The 19,012-nt window shown below is 43.6% G+C and overlaps 3 protein-coding genes across 3 annotated transcripts; 2 read left to right on the top strand and 1 right to left on the bottom strand.

Moving 5' to 3' along the window:
• Positions 1-10,319: 10,319 nt before the first annotated feature.
• Positions 10,320-12,134, top strand: CLAFUR5_13277 (Cytochrome P450 monooxygenase lcsK; the record flags this gene model as incomplete). The annotated part of the gene is made up of 4 exons (XM_047912425.1): positions 10,320-10,717; positions 10,771-11,217; positions 11,267-11,796; positions 11,845-12,134. The coding sequence occupies 4 exons, from the start codon at positions 10,320-10,322 to the stop codon at positions 12,132-12,134; spliced, it is 1,665 nt and encodes a 554-aa protein (XP_047768396.1).
• A 31-nt stretch (positions 12,135-12,165) lies between these two features.
• On the bottom strand, positions 12,166-13,299 carry CLAFUR5_13276 (uncharacterized protein; the record flags this gene model as incomplete). The annotated part of the gene is made up of 2 exons (XM_047912424.1): positions 12,166-12,886; positions 12,947-13,299. 2 exons carry the CDS (start codon positions 13,297-13,299, stop codon positions 12,166-12,168), a joined length of 1,074 nt encoding a protein of 357 aa, XP_047768397.1.
• Positions 13,300-13,814: 515 nt separating this feature from the next.
• CLAFUR5_13275 (FAD-dependent monooxygenase DEP4) lies at positions 13,815-15,594 on the top strand (the record flags this gene model as incomplete). The annotated part of the gene is made up of 2 exons (XM_047912423.1): positions 13,815-15,395; positions 15,451-15,594. The coding sequence occupies 2 exons, from the start codon at positions 13,815-13,817 to the stop codon at positions 15,592-15,594; spliced, it is 1,725 nt and encodes a 574-aa protein (XP_047768394.1).
• Between the last annotated feature and the right edge of the window lie 3,418 nt (positions 15,595-19,012).

The following is a 19,012-nucleotide window of genomic DNA, read 5'->3' as shown; positions in this document are numbered from 1 at the left end:
TATAGTAATCTTCTTTAGGTCTCTATAGTCTATATAGAGCTTAAAAGTACCGTTCTTCTTAGGTATAAATAGGATAGACGTACCCGCCTTACTTATAGAGCGCCTAATCTACCCTTTCTCTATCGCCTTAGCGATATACTTCTTTAAGGCCTCTAACTTAGTTATTATCTAGTAGTATAGCGGCTTAAATAGAGGCTTCTTACTATCTACGAGATCTATCGTATACTTAACTCCGTTAAGTATCTTAGGCTTCGCCTACTTATTAGGTACGTAGATATCTCGGAAGTCTATAAACTCCGGAGGCTACTTAGGGACCCCCTTATCGGCTTTAATTAGCCGGATACTTATAGTAAAAACTTACTTAGAGTCGTCGAGATCCTCTATAAACTCGCGTACGCTACGCTACTATACTATATAGGTCTCGATACCGTAGAGCTACTAGTCCTTCTAATCGATCTTAATAATACGATTATAATAGCGCTAGAGCCTACCTAGGATTACTAACGGCCTATCTATAGGCGCTACGTAGTAGATTACGTTACTTACGCGTTCTACTTCTATATTATTAGCGAGCTATACTCGTAGCGTATAGGTACCGTAGTAGTAGCCTTAGTCCTACGTATACGACTCTAATTTTAGAAGCTCTACCCTACTAATAGGCTATAACTAATACCGTAGGACGTACTTCTACGATACGAGGCTAATATTAGCGTAATAGTCGAGGAGGAACGTAGCTTCTATAAAGCCCTTCTACGTCTCGACTACTTCTTATAAGTATCTAGTCTTTATAGTATTAACTTATATTGTTAGGTCGACTAGGGAATTAGAGCCTAGCTACGATCCTTAGCTAGGCTCTTCTCTTTTTCCGACCTCTTCTTTCTAGTCAGTATCTCGGCGGCTTCTATTCTATAGACCGACTATAAATCGCGGTCTTTTTCTAGATACTAATTCGGGTAGTTAGGACTCTTATAGCCTATCTTATAATAGCTAAAGTATTTTATATTACTTATATCCCTAGCGCTACTACCTAACTCTCTACTACCTCGCGGGTAACCCGTAGGTATTTTGCGTAGAGCCTAATCTAGTTTCTAGTACTTAGGGTCGCGCTCGTTCCGCTTATATACGCCGCTAGCGTCCCTCTTATAAGAACGGTTATATCGGCTACCCCTATCGCTACTACTACTACTACGCTCTATACTCTCGATACGTAAGGCTAGGATTACTAGTTCTTCTCTAGTTATTAGGATGTCGTAAAATTTAACGATTACGGAGCGTAGGTAAGGTATAAGCTTAGCGAGTAGATACCGAATACGCTACGCCTCTATATAGTCTCCTAACTAATCTAGTCGTCTATAGAGAGCGCCTTTATACGGCGGACGACGTAGGTACCTTCGTTACGAAGGGAAACTAAGTCTTAAATAAGTCTCTCTCTATAAAGCCTATACGGTAGCTAGGAAGAAAGCCGTATAAAGATAAGACGCGCGCGCCTCCTACGAACGATCTACGAGACCTACGAGATCTATAAGACACGAAATATGATATAATAGCTATAACTACGCGGTACTACCCTTCCCTATATACTCCCCCGAACCGGCTCCCGACTTACGATAGAACGGAGTAGTAACCCGTTTCTAGAGCACCCCGTCGAGAGAAGAGATATAGTAGCCTCGATATCTCGGCTAGAGGACGATAGAGGCACCTCTACGTATTTCGGGGTACGTAGAGATAAGTACCTACGTACCTAACTATCCGGAGGGGATACGAGTAGAGGAAGAGTAAGGGAATAGCAGTTTTTCTTGTGTTTATAGGTCACGTGATCTTATAAGCTTAGCGGAAATTTAAGGGCGGAATACTAAAAACTAAATAAGATAATAAGTCTACCGTAAGGCGTACGGTAAGGGTAAGAACACTACGTCCGGGAAAGTATATTAAAAACTAAATAAGATAAGAACGATAACCGGATATAATATTTGTCCGATCTTTACGGCTAGAAAGGAGTACGAGCTTTAGCCGGCGCTCGTAAGGCGGGAAGGCCTCGGTAATATCTCGAAGAACGAACTATTAGTACTTTAAGAGGTTTTTACCGCCGTAGGGCTTTTCCTCTCTCTCGAAATTAGTAGAGCAATCCCCCGTATTATATAGTCTAGGACTTAAATAGTATATTAATAGAACAATTAACTAATTAATCCTAACTAATCCTCTATAACGTCTAGCTCGGTTATAAACTACCTCGCCGTTTAGTTATCCTTCTACTTTACCGCCTTATATTCGAGTATAGTATTTAATACGCGGTTTATAGGGTCTCCGTATACGTTCTAATAGAAGACTTTAAAGTTACCGTAGGTATATCCCTCTAGATCCGTAACGTTATAGTTTATATACTATCTCTCGCTTACTTCTTCTATTAGGAATATAACTCTATATAGGGCCTTACTCCTATTAGTCGTATATATAGCGCCGGAGAGAGCGAAGGTAATTATAAGCTCTCGTAGAAATACCCGGGCCTTCTTAATTAAATCGCCCTTAAAGAGCGTAGGTTCTTTAAGACGTAGGCGGGTCGCTTACTATATCGCGGCGCCTATTACTACCTTATTATCGTTAGTAATAGTACTTAGAGTTTTAGAGGGCGGGTATTTGCTTAGATACGGAGTACCTTCGCTTCTACTATATAGACCTAGGTCTTTAGTTACGTCTCGTAGACGCTATGACTCTACGACCTCTCTCTCTAGGGCCTACTCTTCGATCTCTTCTCGTAATACTTCTCTCCTTATAATAAGAGCTTCTCTACGTAACCGCTATTAGGTTCTAGGGCTTAGGCGAGGCTTAGGCGAGTCGCTTACGGAATCGTTTTAAGGCTCTATTTTAGCGTATATAGATTATAACGATAGGAAGCTTTAGAACTATAAGAGTAGGGATATCGTAGTATATACTACGCCTACGACTCTCCAAATCGTAGATAAACTAAAGCTTACTTTATTTCTTAAGGCCGGGACTTCGTAGATAAGTAGTAGTATATATTACGTACGGCTTCTCTACGTCCGGTATAGTCCGAAGGACCCTAATATTATAGAAAGATTTATTATTCCCCTATTCTAGGACCCTATTCGGCCTATATAGGTATATATGTATTATTATATATAAAGGGAAACCCGAATAGATAAAAACCCTTCCCGCGACTAACTTCTCCTTATCTAGATTAGCTTTCCCTCTAAACGTACGTAGTCTATATTACTACTCCGTTAGCCCCCGCTCCTAGCCGGTCTCGTTACGCTACGCCGTGTCCTCTCTTCCTATACTACTCCTACTAGGCGGTACTGTTCTAGCTAGTCCTTCTCTAGTATCTAGTTCGTAATACGCCGTAGGTCCTTAACGTTATTAAGAAGTGCCCTAATCGTCCGGTTCCTCGCCTTTACTATCTACCTCCCCCTTCCTAGCGACTACCTCGGATAGACGAGAAGTACGTACCGTATATTCTAGAAGTAATAGCCGTAGGGGTAGCTAGTATTCGTATATTCTAGAACCTTCCTCTATAATAGGTACCCTTAGAGACCGATATGTTCGCTTCGTAGTTAGGTTATTATACTACTCTATACCCTCGTAAGGCGGTAGTAGATAAGCTTTAGGGGGTACTTAACCGCGGATTTTATAGCTAACTATTCCTTAGGTTGTCCCGCTAGCTAAGGGCGTCTACTATACCCTATAGCCTAGTTGTTCTACCTCTCTTTCTATAGTTACTCTATAAACGTTTTCTTACCCTCCTATTATATTACTAGCTATTCGTCCCTTACCCGGTAGTTCGGCTCGGTCCCGGGTCAAATACCCTTATACGCTAGTACTAATTCGCGGGCCCTTACGACTATACTAGTAATAACCTTCTATACTAGGTACTATACTAACTTACCTAAGTAGGAGGTCCGTAGTCCCTAGATATATAGGTCGATCGGCGGTATAGCGGTCTCGTACTTAAGTATCCTTATTAGTATCGACTTATATACCCCGGTAACCTTCCTTAGGCATTAGTTTTAGATCTTCGCTAACGGCGTAACGAGTCCCGTTTATAGGTAGGCCCTCTCGCCTAAGGACTATACTTAGCTACTATAGGTAAGGACTAGCCGTATAATAGCCGTATATAGAAGTCGTAAATACCGAAAGTCCGCCCCCTATATAGACGTAGTAAGCCTCTAGTATAATACTATATTCTGTTTAGCTTTCCGTAATATTGCCTTTACGTACTTCCTCTACCGTAGCGCCGGGTCTACCTATAGTCCGAGGATCCTAAGCTAATTTACCGGGTTAGTTATATACCCCTATATCTAGATAGAAGCTTATATATTATAGAACCGTAGCCGGCGCGTAAAGTGTATTAGGTTATACTTTTCTAGAGTAAACCGAGTCCTATACCTTCTAGCCTAGTCCTCGTAGATCTTATACTTCTCTTCTAGTAGGCTATAGTTCTCCTTAGTCGAGGACGACTACGCTAGGATGTTTATATCGTCTACGAAGCCGCTCGTAGCGGTGTTCTAGGATTCTAGGGCTAGGAGTAGCGTCGCTATAAAGAAGAGGAATAGGATAGGTACTAGCGTTAAGCCTTACGGGATTCTAGTATAGACTACTTAAAATAGGCTTTTATACTAACCGACTAGAATTAACGTACTACGGTTTTAGAAGTAGGACCGTATAAAGTTAATAAGCTACTTAGGGAGTCCTTTTGACCTTAAGATATAGAGTAGCTACGGGTATAATACGTAGTTAAAGGCTCCCGATATGTCTAGACTAAGTAGGGATACTACCTTATCCCTATCCCTAATATTATATATAGATAGCCTTATACTAAGGCTACTATTATAAAGTAGTAGTGAATAAAGTTTTTCTAGTACTTCTTCTACTACTCTAAGCACTAATCCTTTACTAGGTGCTTATTAGGGTTAATTATATCGTATAAGAATAGGCCCTTATAATAGGTATCCTTAGGCTTGCCGGTAATGTTCTAGTAGCTACTTAGCCTATTATTATTATCATTGTTCTTATTCTTATCCTTATCGCCGCGGCTACTACTACGGCCCTTATTACCGCGGCTACTACTACGGTTATTATTACCCTCCTTTTAACTAGTACTCTCTACTATAGATACCGTTTTATCCTCTACTAAGGTTTCTCCGGAGAAGGTTATAAAGACTAATCGACCGTTAGTTATTACTAGTACGGTATTGCGTATCTACTCGAGGTAACGCTTAGTAAGCTTTTATAGTAATATTTTGTCCCGCTTCTACTCGTTATATAGAGAAGTACCGTAGGCTAGAGCCTACTTCTACTAAATATTAAGTAGGAAGTATCTACTAAGGTCGTCGTACTCGGTATAGTTATACTTTAGTATCTTAGTCTATAAAACTAACTAGTCTAAGTACTAATTATTAATTTTACGTACGCTAGCTTTTTATAGCCTAGATAGCTTAACTATAAACTACCGATTACGTAGTATATTATCTAGGCTATACTAATTCTTAAGAGCCTAGTATTTCGCTCTAAGGGTAGTCCGGCTATATATAAGCTCTTATTCTAACTCGGTTATAATATAGATAAGGTAGGTAATAAGCTTAGACCGTATAACTACAAAGATATCGTATATTTATTACTTACGGTCTATATCTATTTACCGTAGCTTAATAAGGTCTCTCGCTATAGCATCTCCTACTATATATACTTATTAGATTTCCTGAAATATTAAGTAAGTAGGCTCTATTAGCTCGTTACTTAGTTAGTAAGGATCTATATACTTCTAGATATTTAAAGACTCTATATAGAGCTCTAGCTAACGGTTAAACTTATCCTATAAGTTATAGCTCTTTAGAACTACAGTACTCTAAGGTAGAGTACCGGTAGTTACCCCGGATATCTCGGAAGTAGCTATAACTACGGATAGGTTATAGGCTAGTAAAAGTTCTACGCGGGTTTACTAGGCCTAGGGGGTACTACTATACTAGTTATAGTAGTAGTATTACGACAATATAAACTCTACTTTAGGGCTTCCTTATCGTAGTAAATATTAGTAAGCGCTAGTCGGGCTTATAACTATTACGTTATTTATATAGAAAGTTATTATACGGGCTTATATAGGGTGTTTTAAAAGTAGATTATATATTATATATATCTATCTAGAATAGATAAGTATTACTCTTAAAGAGGCTATATATAACTAATTAGTTACCTAATTCTTAGCGTACGTAGCCTAAAGTTTTGATAATAGGCTATTACCTATATATAGGCTTAGATCGCGATAGTTATAAACCTCTAATAGTAAGCGTAGCGGTATTAAACTCTATATACTAGCCCTTCTATAGATATAAGATATACGCTATAACGTAAAGTACTAGTAAGCTAGGAATACTAGTAAGCTAGGAATTTTGTCTTAGTATGACTAACTTCTTAATTATCGTACTATGTCTTAATAACATAATATATAATCGTCTAATAAAGAAGGCAGAATTGCTCTTACCCTCTCTACCTCTCGTTAGGGCCAATTTCCGAGTCTCCTACGCGTAGCTATAGTATATTACGTACCTTATTCGACGCTAACTAGCCGGTACTACGGAATTACTCCTCGCGTCGATACTCGCCCTATCTAGTATAAACTTACGTTAACCGAAGAATAGACAATTGTTCGATATATCCTCGACCTCGATTCGCGAGGATCCGGGCCTACCCTTAGCGAGGTAGTAGATATAGCGGACAAGCTACTCGGTAAACGCGACGCGGATCCGGTAGGTAAGAACTAGGTAGAGAGATTCGTTTCGCGCTTCACCGAGTTTAAAACGGCCTTTAACCGAGCGAAGGATCGTTAGAGAATACTCTAGGAAGATATAGAAGTTATAAGCGCCTAGTTCAAGCTTATAAAAGAGACGATTACTAAGTATAGCGTATATAACGAGGATATCTATAACTTCGATAAGACGGGCTTTTAAATAGGCGTAATTGGCTCTATAAAAGTCGTTACTAGCTCAGAACGACGCTCTTGCCCTACGACTACTTAGCCTAGTAATAGAGAGTAGGTTATAGTCATTTAAAGTATCTATACTACTAGCTACTCAACCCCGCCCTTTATTATCTATAAAGGGCGCGTCTATATTTAAGTATAGTACGAAGAGGTAGATATACCGCGGATTTAGAAGCTTACGGTCTCCGAGAATAGATAGACAAACAACGTACCTAGCCTCGAGTAGTTAAAGCACTTTGACGCGTATATAGAGGCGCGTTCTATAGGTAGCTATAGGTTACTTATTTTGGACGGCTATATAAGCTATTTAAACTAGGGTTTTAAGGACTACTATCTAGACTATAAGATCCTTACGCTCTATATACCGGCGTATTCGTCGTATATCCTATAGCCTCTTAACGTGGTTTGTTTTACGCTATTAGAGCTAAAGTACTTATAACGCGTACGGGACTTAGCGCGTTAGCGCGTCTTCTATATTAATAAAGAAACCTTCCTTCCGGCGTTTAAAGACGCGTTTTTCGACGTGTTTATTGCGTTAAACTATAAGAAGGCCTTTGATACTATAGGGTTAGTTCCTATTAACGCGTAAGTAGTATTTGATCGCCTTAATATACGCCTACGAACTCCGCTAGGACTACCCCCGCTTTAGACAACATTATAGTAGTCTTAAACTCTAAGTAATTCGAAGGAGTTTACGTCGTAATCTAAGCTTATATACGACGCTATACTAAGCAACTCTAAAACAGCTTATAATAGCTTCTCTTAGCTTATAAAAGGCGGCGAAGTAATACTATAAGAGAATACGCTTCTTAGAGCTCGTAACTCTAAGCTTAAACGATAATTTAAGACTCTTATAAAGCGCCGATCTCGTAAACGAAAGCGTCTCTAGTACGGCGGGGTCTTAGAGTATAGAGTTGGCTCGTTATAGGTAGTCGTCGAGTCGTTAAAGGCTATAGAATAGTCAAAGAAGAGTCGTAGGTCAGAGGGTATAAAAGAGGGCTAGCTAAGTAGACGGTAGTATAGTAACTACGGTCGGACTGGCGATAACGTATAAATATACTAGGAAGACAAAGAGAATAAATCTAAATCGGATAAGAGTATTAAGTTCACTAGTTCTCTATTTAATAGTAGTGAGAACGATTAATAAAGAATACGAGTTAGTCGTACTAAGACAAAATTCCTAGCTTACTAGTGTTTCTAGCTTACTAGTACTTTACGTTACTTAATATATGTTAACTACCTAAAGTCTATAGATAGTACGAAATGTACGGATAGTACGTAACTATAAGTTCGTTAATAGGTATAGTATAGTAGGTTATATATTTCTAGTAACTTAAAGTAGTTATCCCTAAACTTAAATTCAACTAAAAATATAATATTATATAGTGATTATAAAATAGTATAGCTAAGTAATAAGCTATACGAGTAATATTCTACTTCAGTATTTAGTTATTATCCTACTATATAGGAGCGCTTAAGGAGCTTGTTATATAAGATTAGGTTACGTTATTACGAAGTAAAATATACTAATAAGAGCACGGCTAAGTACTTCTCTATACTAAATATAGCCTACTTACAATTACCCTTAGTACTACTCTCTTACTACGTCATAATCTATAGTTATAAGCTCTCTTTAGAACGACTAGTAAGAACGTAGCTTTAGGAAATAGTTCACTTAGTTAATAAGAGCGCGGCTCAGCGCTTATCTAGAGCTAGTAATAGAGCTCTACTTCCTTCTCGCTAACGCTACTACCTATACTCGAGTATTTATAAGCTTATATATTACTATAGTATAGCTAATACTTATTATTCGCTATACTTAATTAGGCCTTAGTGTCGTACGCGTAAATATACGCGCGAGGAACGTTATTCGTACTAATCTCCTTCTTATACTACGTATTACTTAAAGGTAGTTCCGCCTCGAGCTTACGAGAGTCTAAGAGTAAAGGAGTAGATCTAGATAAATTCGGCTTATACTTTACTTACGTACTCTCGGAGGCTATAGTATAACGTATAAGCTATTTATTTTAGAGCCGAGACTTAGAGCTTATTCTATATAACGAGGAGATAGGATGCCGTTACATATTTAGTTATATATAGCTAATAATAGTATTACTATCGCTCGGAATAGCTAGCTTTTATATAACTCGAAAATAACCCTAGGTATTTATCGCTCATTATTTTTATAGCTTACGGAGGCGGCTTTAATAAATATAATAACTTATATCTTATCTTTATATACTTTCCGAGAAACCTCTTCTCGAGAGAAGGCTTACTATACGCTATTATTATATTATTCTAGAAGGTGTTATTGTCTTAGCGGGCTTTGTAAGGCGAAAGCGACCGAATCTACTATGTTTATTTTAGGCGCTTCGCCTAGAGACTAGACCCTGACACTAAGCCATTCTAGGAAGGGAGGGGTCTGATCGCGAATCGCCTGAGAAGGAGGTAGATTCGCACGCACCGGACACGCCCTGGTCAGTATTTTCATATATCATCACTGAACGAGCTTATCGATCGGTAAATGAACTTACATCGCACACGCCTGTAACCCCACATACGGCCGCTGGTGTTGTGGGGTGAGTTCACGTGGTTGCCTATATGGCCCTTTGCAACCTCGTCGACAGAATTTAGGTTGCGTTAGACCAGCACTTCAGCCTCAATACATATACCTGTTCGAGGTGTAAGTTCATGTCCATGCGACCCCCACGTGCCTGTCGTTGACGTATCAGATGAGGACGCAGTTGGCAGGGGACAAGCTGACTTTGAAGAAACTCTGGTCGAGAGAAGGTGCAAAGGGACTGCACGGCCGTACCCCGTTCGTTTGGCCTCCGGGGTGGTGTGAAGGAACGACAAGCTTCGACTAGGGAGGTCACGCTACGAGATCATAGCACATGGCAAAGGCCAACAAATCTCGCATGTCCTTGTCGGCGGAACCTTTTCAAGACTCTAGTTCCATGACGTCCATTTCCGCCGAGGCTAGGGAGCCTGATCCAGAATCCATTAACAAGGGTACACAGGCCCCTCGGAAAGAAAGTTCGAAGCTCAACCTGCCGAGGAATATTGTATTGTGCGGGGCAGAACATGTATTTTAGTGCACCAGATTGAAGCCCAGGGCGACGTTTGAGATGACCGGGACACCTGTCTCAGTGCATGCCATGATGCACAACGTCGGCCTCTGATGTTCGTGCATTTGCATGGGCCATCGGCAGTTGAAGCTTTGCATTAGCACCCGGCGTAACTGAACACCCAGGTGAGAGCATCACAGCTTTCGAAGTGTGACCACGTCTTGTGTTACTCTCTGTCGTGAAATACGCCCGCGACCACTATGATGGCGGTCATGTATGAGGACTCAATGAGCAGCTCGCAAACAGCACTTTCCATCGCTCTTGGGGGCGTGGTGGTCCACACCGTGTACTTTCAACGTTACGAGTACCACCGCCATTTGTACAGCCTTCTCGGCATCTCGTTTGCGATCACTGCGTTCTATCCGTACTTCTTGTATCGATGGCTTGCAAAATCTCCAGCGGATTCCATCTACATTGCTACATTCCATGGTGGCTCTCTCGTCGGCGGTGCTGTGTTGAGTACGATCCTCTATCGCCTATTCTTGTCACCCTTGAACCGGTTTCCTGGCCCATTTTCCGCACGCTTGACCGATTTTTGGTTGGCTTTCCATGTCGGCAAGAAGCTGAACCAGTACCAAAGGCTGCAGGATTTGCACCGGTTTGTGTTACTCATGCGATACTATAGCTGCCGTATGCTGATGGACGTGCCAGACGATACGGCCGGATTGTACGCACTGGCGCAACCCATCTCTCCATATCAGATCCTACCTTCGTGGAGCCGGTGCTGGGATACAATGCTACCACAGTCAAAGGAGCTTGGTACGACATCGACTACCCCCATCACTCTCTTCACGAGGAGCGAGACCCAGCAAAGCATGAAGCGAAACGAAGGCTTTGGGCGCCAGCCTTTTCGGTCAGCGCTCTACGTTCTTATGACAGGGAGATTCAACCTGTGAATCGCAAGTTCGTGCAACGTATCACCGAGCTCGAGGGCGTTCCCATGAATATAACGTACTGGATCTCGATTCACATGTTCCTCGTCATGCAGGCCACCGTGTTTGGCAAGCATGATGCTCTTACCGGTAGCGGAGAAGCTGCTGCTATGGTCGAAGTCCTCTCGAGTGGTATGGAAATACTGGGTCTGGTGCTGCCCCCTTGGTTCGTGCTGCTGTGTATGTCGATACTGATCATTTCTGACGATCTTCAGGTTCATTCGTCTCTTGAAGCTCATACCAGGCAATCCGCTGGCAGATTTCCATGCCTTTACCAACCGAGAGTTGGAGAACGCAGTGCGATCCAACTTTTATCTTGGTAAAGATGCGGACCATCCAAGCAGCCGGAGTATGGTGTCTTGGCTCCACAGGATCTACGAGCATGAGCCAGATCCAGCGACCAACGCCCTATTCAGAGTGGACGCCAGACTACTTATCACGGCAGGCAGCGAAACGAGTGCATCTGCCATGATATATCTCTTTTATCTCTTGGCAAAGCATCCCGACCATGTACTGATAATCCGAGAGGAACTTGGAGCATGCATCCAAGGAGTTGAATCGTGGTCGGATGTCGACATCAATAGCTGCAAGCACCTAAATGCATGCATCAAGGAGGCATTGAGACTCTTCCCTCCTGGACCCAGCGGTGTCTTTCGCCTCACTCCACCACAAGGGCTGCAAGTCGGAGAGATCTACATCCCCGGTAACACGAACATACAGCTTCCGACTTTCAGTGTTCATCGCGGTGAGTACGCCGAAGCCACATTATATTGATATGCTGATAACAGCCTAGACGCATCCGCGTATGTGCAAGCTGAGGCGTTCATTCCAGAGCGTTGGTATAGCAAGCCCGAACTCATTAAGAACATCAATGCGTGGGTACCCTTCGCGCACGGGCCTTACCAATGCATCGGGAAGTCTTTGGCCATGATGGAGATTCGATCCTTGACTGCAAAGGTCTTATTGGCACACGATGTGCGTCTTGCACCAGGGGAAGACGGTTCTCTTCTACTGAACGAGTCGAAGGATCATTTCAGCATGTCGCTTGCACCCTTGAATCTAGTCTTCAATCGAGTAAAGTGAATGAGACATATTCCTGCGACCTTCTCGATACTTATCTCGCGGTTGATTTCGTTACAGACGTTGAGATTCCTTCGCTATCTCCTTCCCGCAGTGCCCACACGAATGCGAAAGTTGCACCCGGTCCAATTGCCCAGGTACTCACGCCGATCGATAGGCAATTCATATACCACTTCTTGTGATACTGACCAGTTGAGACTATGATCGCCAAGAGTATCATCCAGGCATTAGTCAAAATGCAGTCAGCTTGCATGAAAGCCATGAGTTTGCCAAACTTTTCGTGTGCTGCCATGTCCAGCCGTTGCGTGGGCACCAGAACTTCTCCAATTCCGAGTGAGAAACGTCTCCGTGTCAGGACGTGGGCTGTCGCTGCACCTGATCCCAATAGAAGGAATGCGTTTCTCGCATCTGCCACCCTGATGCCTTTTGGAAGAGTGACATGACCATTGGCGGGAATGGCGTAGTACATAGCGTGACGAAAACACTCAACCACAGTGACGCACATCGGAAACGCAGTAGACACGGCTATCCATCGGAGTTGAGAGTATGCGCCGTGCTGCAAAGGATCTAGGGACATAAAAGCCGGAAGTCCAAATCCTATCAGTGCGCCGAACGTGCTTGTAACCCCATCCAGTCTTCGAGCAGTGATGCGAGAGGTGTTGTCTCCTGTGAGACTTCTCAGGTGCACAAGACTATAAAGAGGCAGAACAAAGGCCGAAGTCAGGTTGGCCGTCAAGGCAAGCCAGAACAGAAGCCTGTCAAGACATCAGGAAATTGCTCTCTTTAACATCGGACTTCAGTCGGGCGGGACATACAGTGCCAGCCTCATCGCAGATGTCAATTCGCGGCGCTGTAAGCTTCTCACCAGCACTGCGATAGCCACGGTCATGTCCTCAAGCAAAAAAGCCATCATGGGCCGTGTTTGGGCACTGATGGGCGACGAAGCAGTGAGAAGCACAACATTCACCAGAGTATTCTGCTTTAGCATGGCATCCAGCCATGGGATGGATGTGAAGTGGGTGGCAGCACGCAAGTCCTCTGCGATGTAGCTCTTGATGTCTTCCTCAGACAGTTCTTGGAGGCCACCAGTCGTCAGAAAGAGGATCCAATTGCCACTGGCAGCTGCGATCAAGCAGAGGAGGAGAATTTCAGGCCAACGAGAGGCCATGTGGGACGAGCAGTCTGGAGAATGAGGCCGCGAGCGCTTCGTGTGTGACAAGTTTGCTCAGTAGCGCGCAATTCACGGGACAGGTATGTGTAGGACCGACACACTCCCCAGGCGAGCAAAGGCATGGTTTTTAGCATGCCTGGTAGCAGGAACGAATTGAGTTCCTCTGAGACAGTTTTCCCCGCACGATACAACCTTGCCCTTGCTGGGCTCCAGGATCCCCGTATAAGCATTCGTGCTGTAGCTCATCGTTCGGAAAGCATCACCACGAAAAAGGTGCATCGTAGCCCTGATGCCTTGACAAGGGTTCTCCGCAGCAGACAGAGGTTGCATCGGGGATTGCAGGCAATGGCATTTCGAGCTATACGCGACCTTTGGCCTCCTCGATCAGCAGCGGGTGTTGCGAGCTGGATCATCGGGCTCAACTCGTGAGCGCACTTTCACCATTCCTTCGCGAGGCTGCATTGAGGGCTGATTTTCCGTGGACATTGTCGTACCTTTAGCTTCAAGTAGTGATGCGGCAAGAGCGGACAAATGCCGCACACGACGATGTGTTTGATGTGATCGTGGTTGGGGCAGGATGGAGTGGCTTGATCGCAGCAAAGACGTTCCTCCAAGTGCGGCCAAGCGCAAACCTCTTGATCATCGACAGTGACTCCACCATCGGCGGAACATGGAGCAAAAGTCGACTATATCCAAACTTGCGCTGTGAGGCGGGATGGGGTCTTTTTCACTTCTCGGATCTGAACATGGACCATGAAGGCATCGGGCGTGATGATACCATTCCTGGATCCGCAGTATATCGTTATCTCGACGCATATGCGGCCAAATTTGATCTGCACCGGCGCACGTTGCTCGACACCAAAGCAGAAAGGATCGAAAGGGTGGACCAGCCAATTCCATGGCGCTTGCGGATCTTGACCTCTCAGACGCCGCGCACGCTTCACTGCCACAAACTCATCGTCGCAACGGGCCTGACATCAAGACCATTTATACCTGATGTCCCTCGCGATGACTTTCGTGGGCAAATCTACCACTCCAAGGAACTGGGCATACTGGCGACTCAAGAAGCCTTAACTGACGATGCTGTGCAAGATGTCACGGTATATGGAGGATCCAAATCAGCTTTCGAAGCAGTGTACTACCTCGTGCAGCTGGGCAAGAGAGTGCAGTGGATCATCCGGCCAGACGGTGGAGGGCCCTCCATGATGACACCGGTGAAAATGCTTGGCTTTCTTCCCAGCTTCAACCTGAACAACACCCGCTTCTTTGGGGTGCTTTCACCCAATGTATTTGATAGAAGCAGTTGGTGGTACCGATGCTTCCACGGACCCCACAGACTAGCCATCGCTGACTGGGTTGTCATGACATATTGGCGTGTCACTACCTGGATGATGTGTCTCTCAGCCAACTATGGCCGTAGTTGCAATGGGGAGAAATTGAAGCCTCATCTTGGACTGGAGTCTTCGTTCTGGAGTCCCGCCACATTGGGCGTGATGACGTGCCCCAACCTGTGGGACTACATCCACGACGCAAAGCTCATCACAGTCCACCGTCAATCGGTGCAGAAGCTTTCTAGCGGCCACGTGGAGCTCGATAACGGCGTGTGCTTGGCGAGTGATGCTTTCATCTTCGCCACTGGCTGGCAGGCCAATCACTCCATATTCGACGATGTTGAATGCGAAGACTTGGGGCTTCCGCGGCCGCCCGATACTGTCAGTGGGAAGAGCTCAGCCTTCATCCAGCTTCGACGGTCAGCGGAGGAGAAAGTGGTCCGCGATCTGCCTTTGCTGTCTCACAGCCCGCCTGGCTATGAGGTCCAGCCTGGGGACGACTACCAGTTGTATAGATTCCTTGTTCCGACGTCGGAGAAGTACGGCGATGGCTCCATCGCATACATTGGCTTCCTGCGAAACACTGGTCTGCCGATCGTGTTGGAAGCGCAGGCACTATGGGCGACAGCGTACTTGCTCGGATTGATGGAGCTTCCGGGACACGATCAGCGGCAATGGGAGGCCGTTCAGACGAGTGCATGGATTCGTAGACGGTATCTCTGCGGCAGAAAAGTCCCGTTTGCGCTTTTTGACTGGTTTTCGGTAAGGCTCCCTGCTGTCTGGATGCTGCCCGATCGGCTGACTAACAGGTGGGCAGTACGTCGACCAGCTCTATGCAGACTTGGGAGTCGTGTCTCGTCGAAAGGGCAATTGGTTCTCGGAGACTTTTGCTGTGTATCGGCCGGAGGAATTTCGTGGAGTGGTGCAGGAGTGGCTGGCAGGGCATCAGCCTGTCATGTGAAAGGGTGCTGCTGGTCGCGTTGGCATGCTTTTGCCGGTAGTCAGGGCAGGCTGCAATATTAACCGTGTCTGTTCGAACAACAACATTGGCACTGCCCCGTGCGTTCGGGTTTATTTCGCTAGTACTACTACTATATAGACCCCTACGTTCCCGTTGTACTGAGACCCTGTTAATAACTATATTGCCACCGTACTACCGTATTACTATATTATTACCGGAAGATATAGTTAATACCTTACTATTACTACCGCTTTAAAGTCGTCCTACGGAGAGCGCCTTTACGCGGCGGACGACGTAAGTACCTTCGCTACGACAAAGAGACACTAAGACTCTCCCTCTCGAACTCGAATCCCCCTCTTAAATCGCGGCTTAGCCATAAATACGAAAAGCGACGCCTATTCGAAACTTATAACGCGACGGGTAACCTAGGGTACGGTACGATAAAGAAGGGAAGAGAAGAGAGGAGAAGGGAGGATACGCCCGGATATCTATTAACGAAGACACTCGGAACTACTCTAAAGAAGAGAGAAGGCGGCGGACTCTCTCTTCGGATAACGACGGCTATATAAAGCAAGCGCTCTCGCTACGAATCTAGAGCGAGACACTAAATCTCGGGATATCGTACGACGGAGGCGGTCGAAGACTCTCGGAGAGGACGGGTTATTCGAGATACTACCTCTCTCTCTCTCTCTTAAATTCTCGGTTTTCGGCCTACGTACGGCGGGCCTACCCGGCGCGGCGTAGTAAAGAACACGGGCGTAATTTGCCGTCTATCCCGGGCGATAAGACCGCGACAAATTTTACTACCGGGACGCGACGTACTACCGTAGTAATATTCGTCGACCTTTATTACGAATACCGAGCGCAAGCTCGCGATCTTTTAAAGAATTTTTACGTCCGGGTACGCGGGGATTTTCTCTTTAAATTTTGAACTCGGTCGTAGATACGACTCGTATTATATAGTCTAGGACTTAAATAGTACGTTAATAGAATAATGTTTCAATTAATTACTACCGCTTTAAAGGTAATAGCCTATTAATATTACTTTATCTACTAAAGTTACTTAGATCTAGTAAAGACTATAGAAGTTACTAATATAGTCGTATTAAATTAAGCTTAGTAGACTATGTTAATAAAGGCTATAGTATAGCCGATATTAATACTAACTATTACGTTAGAAGTATAGAAAGTTATTATACGGGCTTATTATATAGGTACGAGTTACGTAGTAGTAGAAGACGGCGGATTATACGAAAGACAAAGAAGGACCTAATAGGATAGCGTATATCTATATATAGTATCGCTAGTGTTAGTATAGGTAGATACTAGGTGTCCGGATGTTTACTAGCCTATAGGCTAGTATACCCTAGTCACGTGATCTAGTTATATAACACACCTATACCTATATGCTTGACCTACGGCCTATATATTCTTAATAGGGCTTATAAAGGGTGTTTTAAAAGTAGACTAATATACTTTACTACCGAGCGGGCTACTTTTACTAAGAACTATACTACTTCTACTTTAATTACGACGGTATCTTAACACGACGACATCCTATAGAATCGTTACTAGGAGGACGATTCCTCTTTATATTCTTTGCTATCTAGCGAGTCTACTTAATAGGTACCTACGTTGTGCCCTAACTCGCTATATCGCTTATAGCGTCGTAGCCTTAGTACTAGCCGAACACTATCTAGCGACTCTCTACTTACTTTCTACCTCCTAGTATCCTCTAGAGATATTAATTACGAGGCCTTATCGAAGGTTAGAGACCCTCTAGACTGAATGTACTTACGCTTTCGTGCTTTCCGCTATATAAGGGCCTCGTTAGACTTATATAGCTTAATAATCTCGCTTCGTATAAGAGCTATCTAATACGCTATCTCTCTACTCCCTCTCTATTGCCCTATTGAACGACCTTCCTCTTTCTACTACGCCTTTCTGAACCCGTAACGACGCTCTAAGACGTAATAACACCTATTATAAACCCTGTCTCGTCGAAGTTATTAGTATCCTAGTTAAGGATTCTATACTTCTCCTTTATATTACGTATAAGCAAGAACTACTTCTCGATAACGTCTAGATCTTCTATTAGGGCTCGCTAACGATCGTATCTACGTGTTATACGAACCTTTAGCTTACGATACCGCCTAATAAACCTGTCTATCTAATTAAGACTAGCGGGCTTAAGACCCTTCTCTTATAGTAATGAATCGGCTATTACTTATATACTAGCCTTTAATAGCGGGAAACCTCTAAGATCTAGCTCGAGTATATACTCAAGTATTACCCTCTCTTCTAGCTCTATAAGCTTCTTCGAATTAGGCTCGTAGTCACCCCGAGGAGGTCGTCTATTCAATCGATACCCTAGCGTAGTTCGAGACGCGTCGTATACCTTTATAGTAAGTCGATTCGTGATTGTCGCGTCGCGTTTCGTGGCCTAGACAGCTAAGGTCAGTTTGGCCTCGTTTGAAGATAATATACGCTATAATAGTAGTTATATAGCTATATCTATAGAAGTAGTATAGTTCTTAGTAAAAGTGGCCCGCTCGGTAGTATAGCCCGCTCGGTAGTAAGGCACGTTATATATCTATCTAGAATAGATAAGTATTACTCTTAAAGAGGCTATAGGTAACTAATTAGTTATCTGATTCTTAGCGTACGTAACCTTAAGTTTTAATATTAGGCTACTACCTATATATACGCTCGGATCGCGATAAATACGAGTAAGCTTAGAGTTCTATAATAAGCTATAAGGTATATATAACTAGATCTAGTATCTTATAGTACTAGCTATAATATAGCTAGTAGGCTCTTAATAAAGCTATATCTAGTACTCCCTTTCTATATATTAGTAAGCCTAGTATAAAGCCTAGTCGAGCTAATACTTAGAAGAGTATTTGTTAGGAATTACGTAACTAGAGTATATAACTAGAGTATATAACTAGTATTACTATCTAAAATATTTAGAATAACTTAAAGCACTAGTAAGCTAGGTATACTAGTAAGCTAGGAATTTTGTCTTAGTATAACTAACTTCTTAATTATCGTACTATGTCTTAATAACATAATATATAATCGTCTAATAAAGAAGGCAGAATTGCTCTTACCCTCTCTACCTATCATTAGGGTTAATTTCCGAGTCTCCTACGCGTAGCTATAGTATATTACGTACCTTGTTCGACGCTAACTAGCCGGTACTACGGAATTACTCCTCGCGTCGATACTCGCCCTATATAGTATAAGCTTACGTTAACCGAAGAATAGACGATTATTCGATATATCCTCGACCTCGATTCGCGAGGATTCGCGCCTACCCTTAGCGAGGTAGTAGATATAGCGGACAAGCTACTCGGTAAACGCGACGCGGATCCGGTAGGTAAGAACTAGGTAGAGAGGTTCGTTTCGCGCTTCA

The sequence above is a fragment of the Fulvia fulva genome, chromosome 11 (assembly GCF_020509005.1).
Source record: "Fulvia fulva chromosome 11, complete sequence".
NCBI classification, from domain to species: domain Eukaryota; kingdom Fungi; phylum Ascomycota; class Dothideomycetes; order Mycosphaerellales; family Mycosphaerellaceae; genus Fulvia; species Fulvia fulva.
This window is presented reverse-complemented; position numbering and strand designations above follow the sequence as displayed.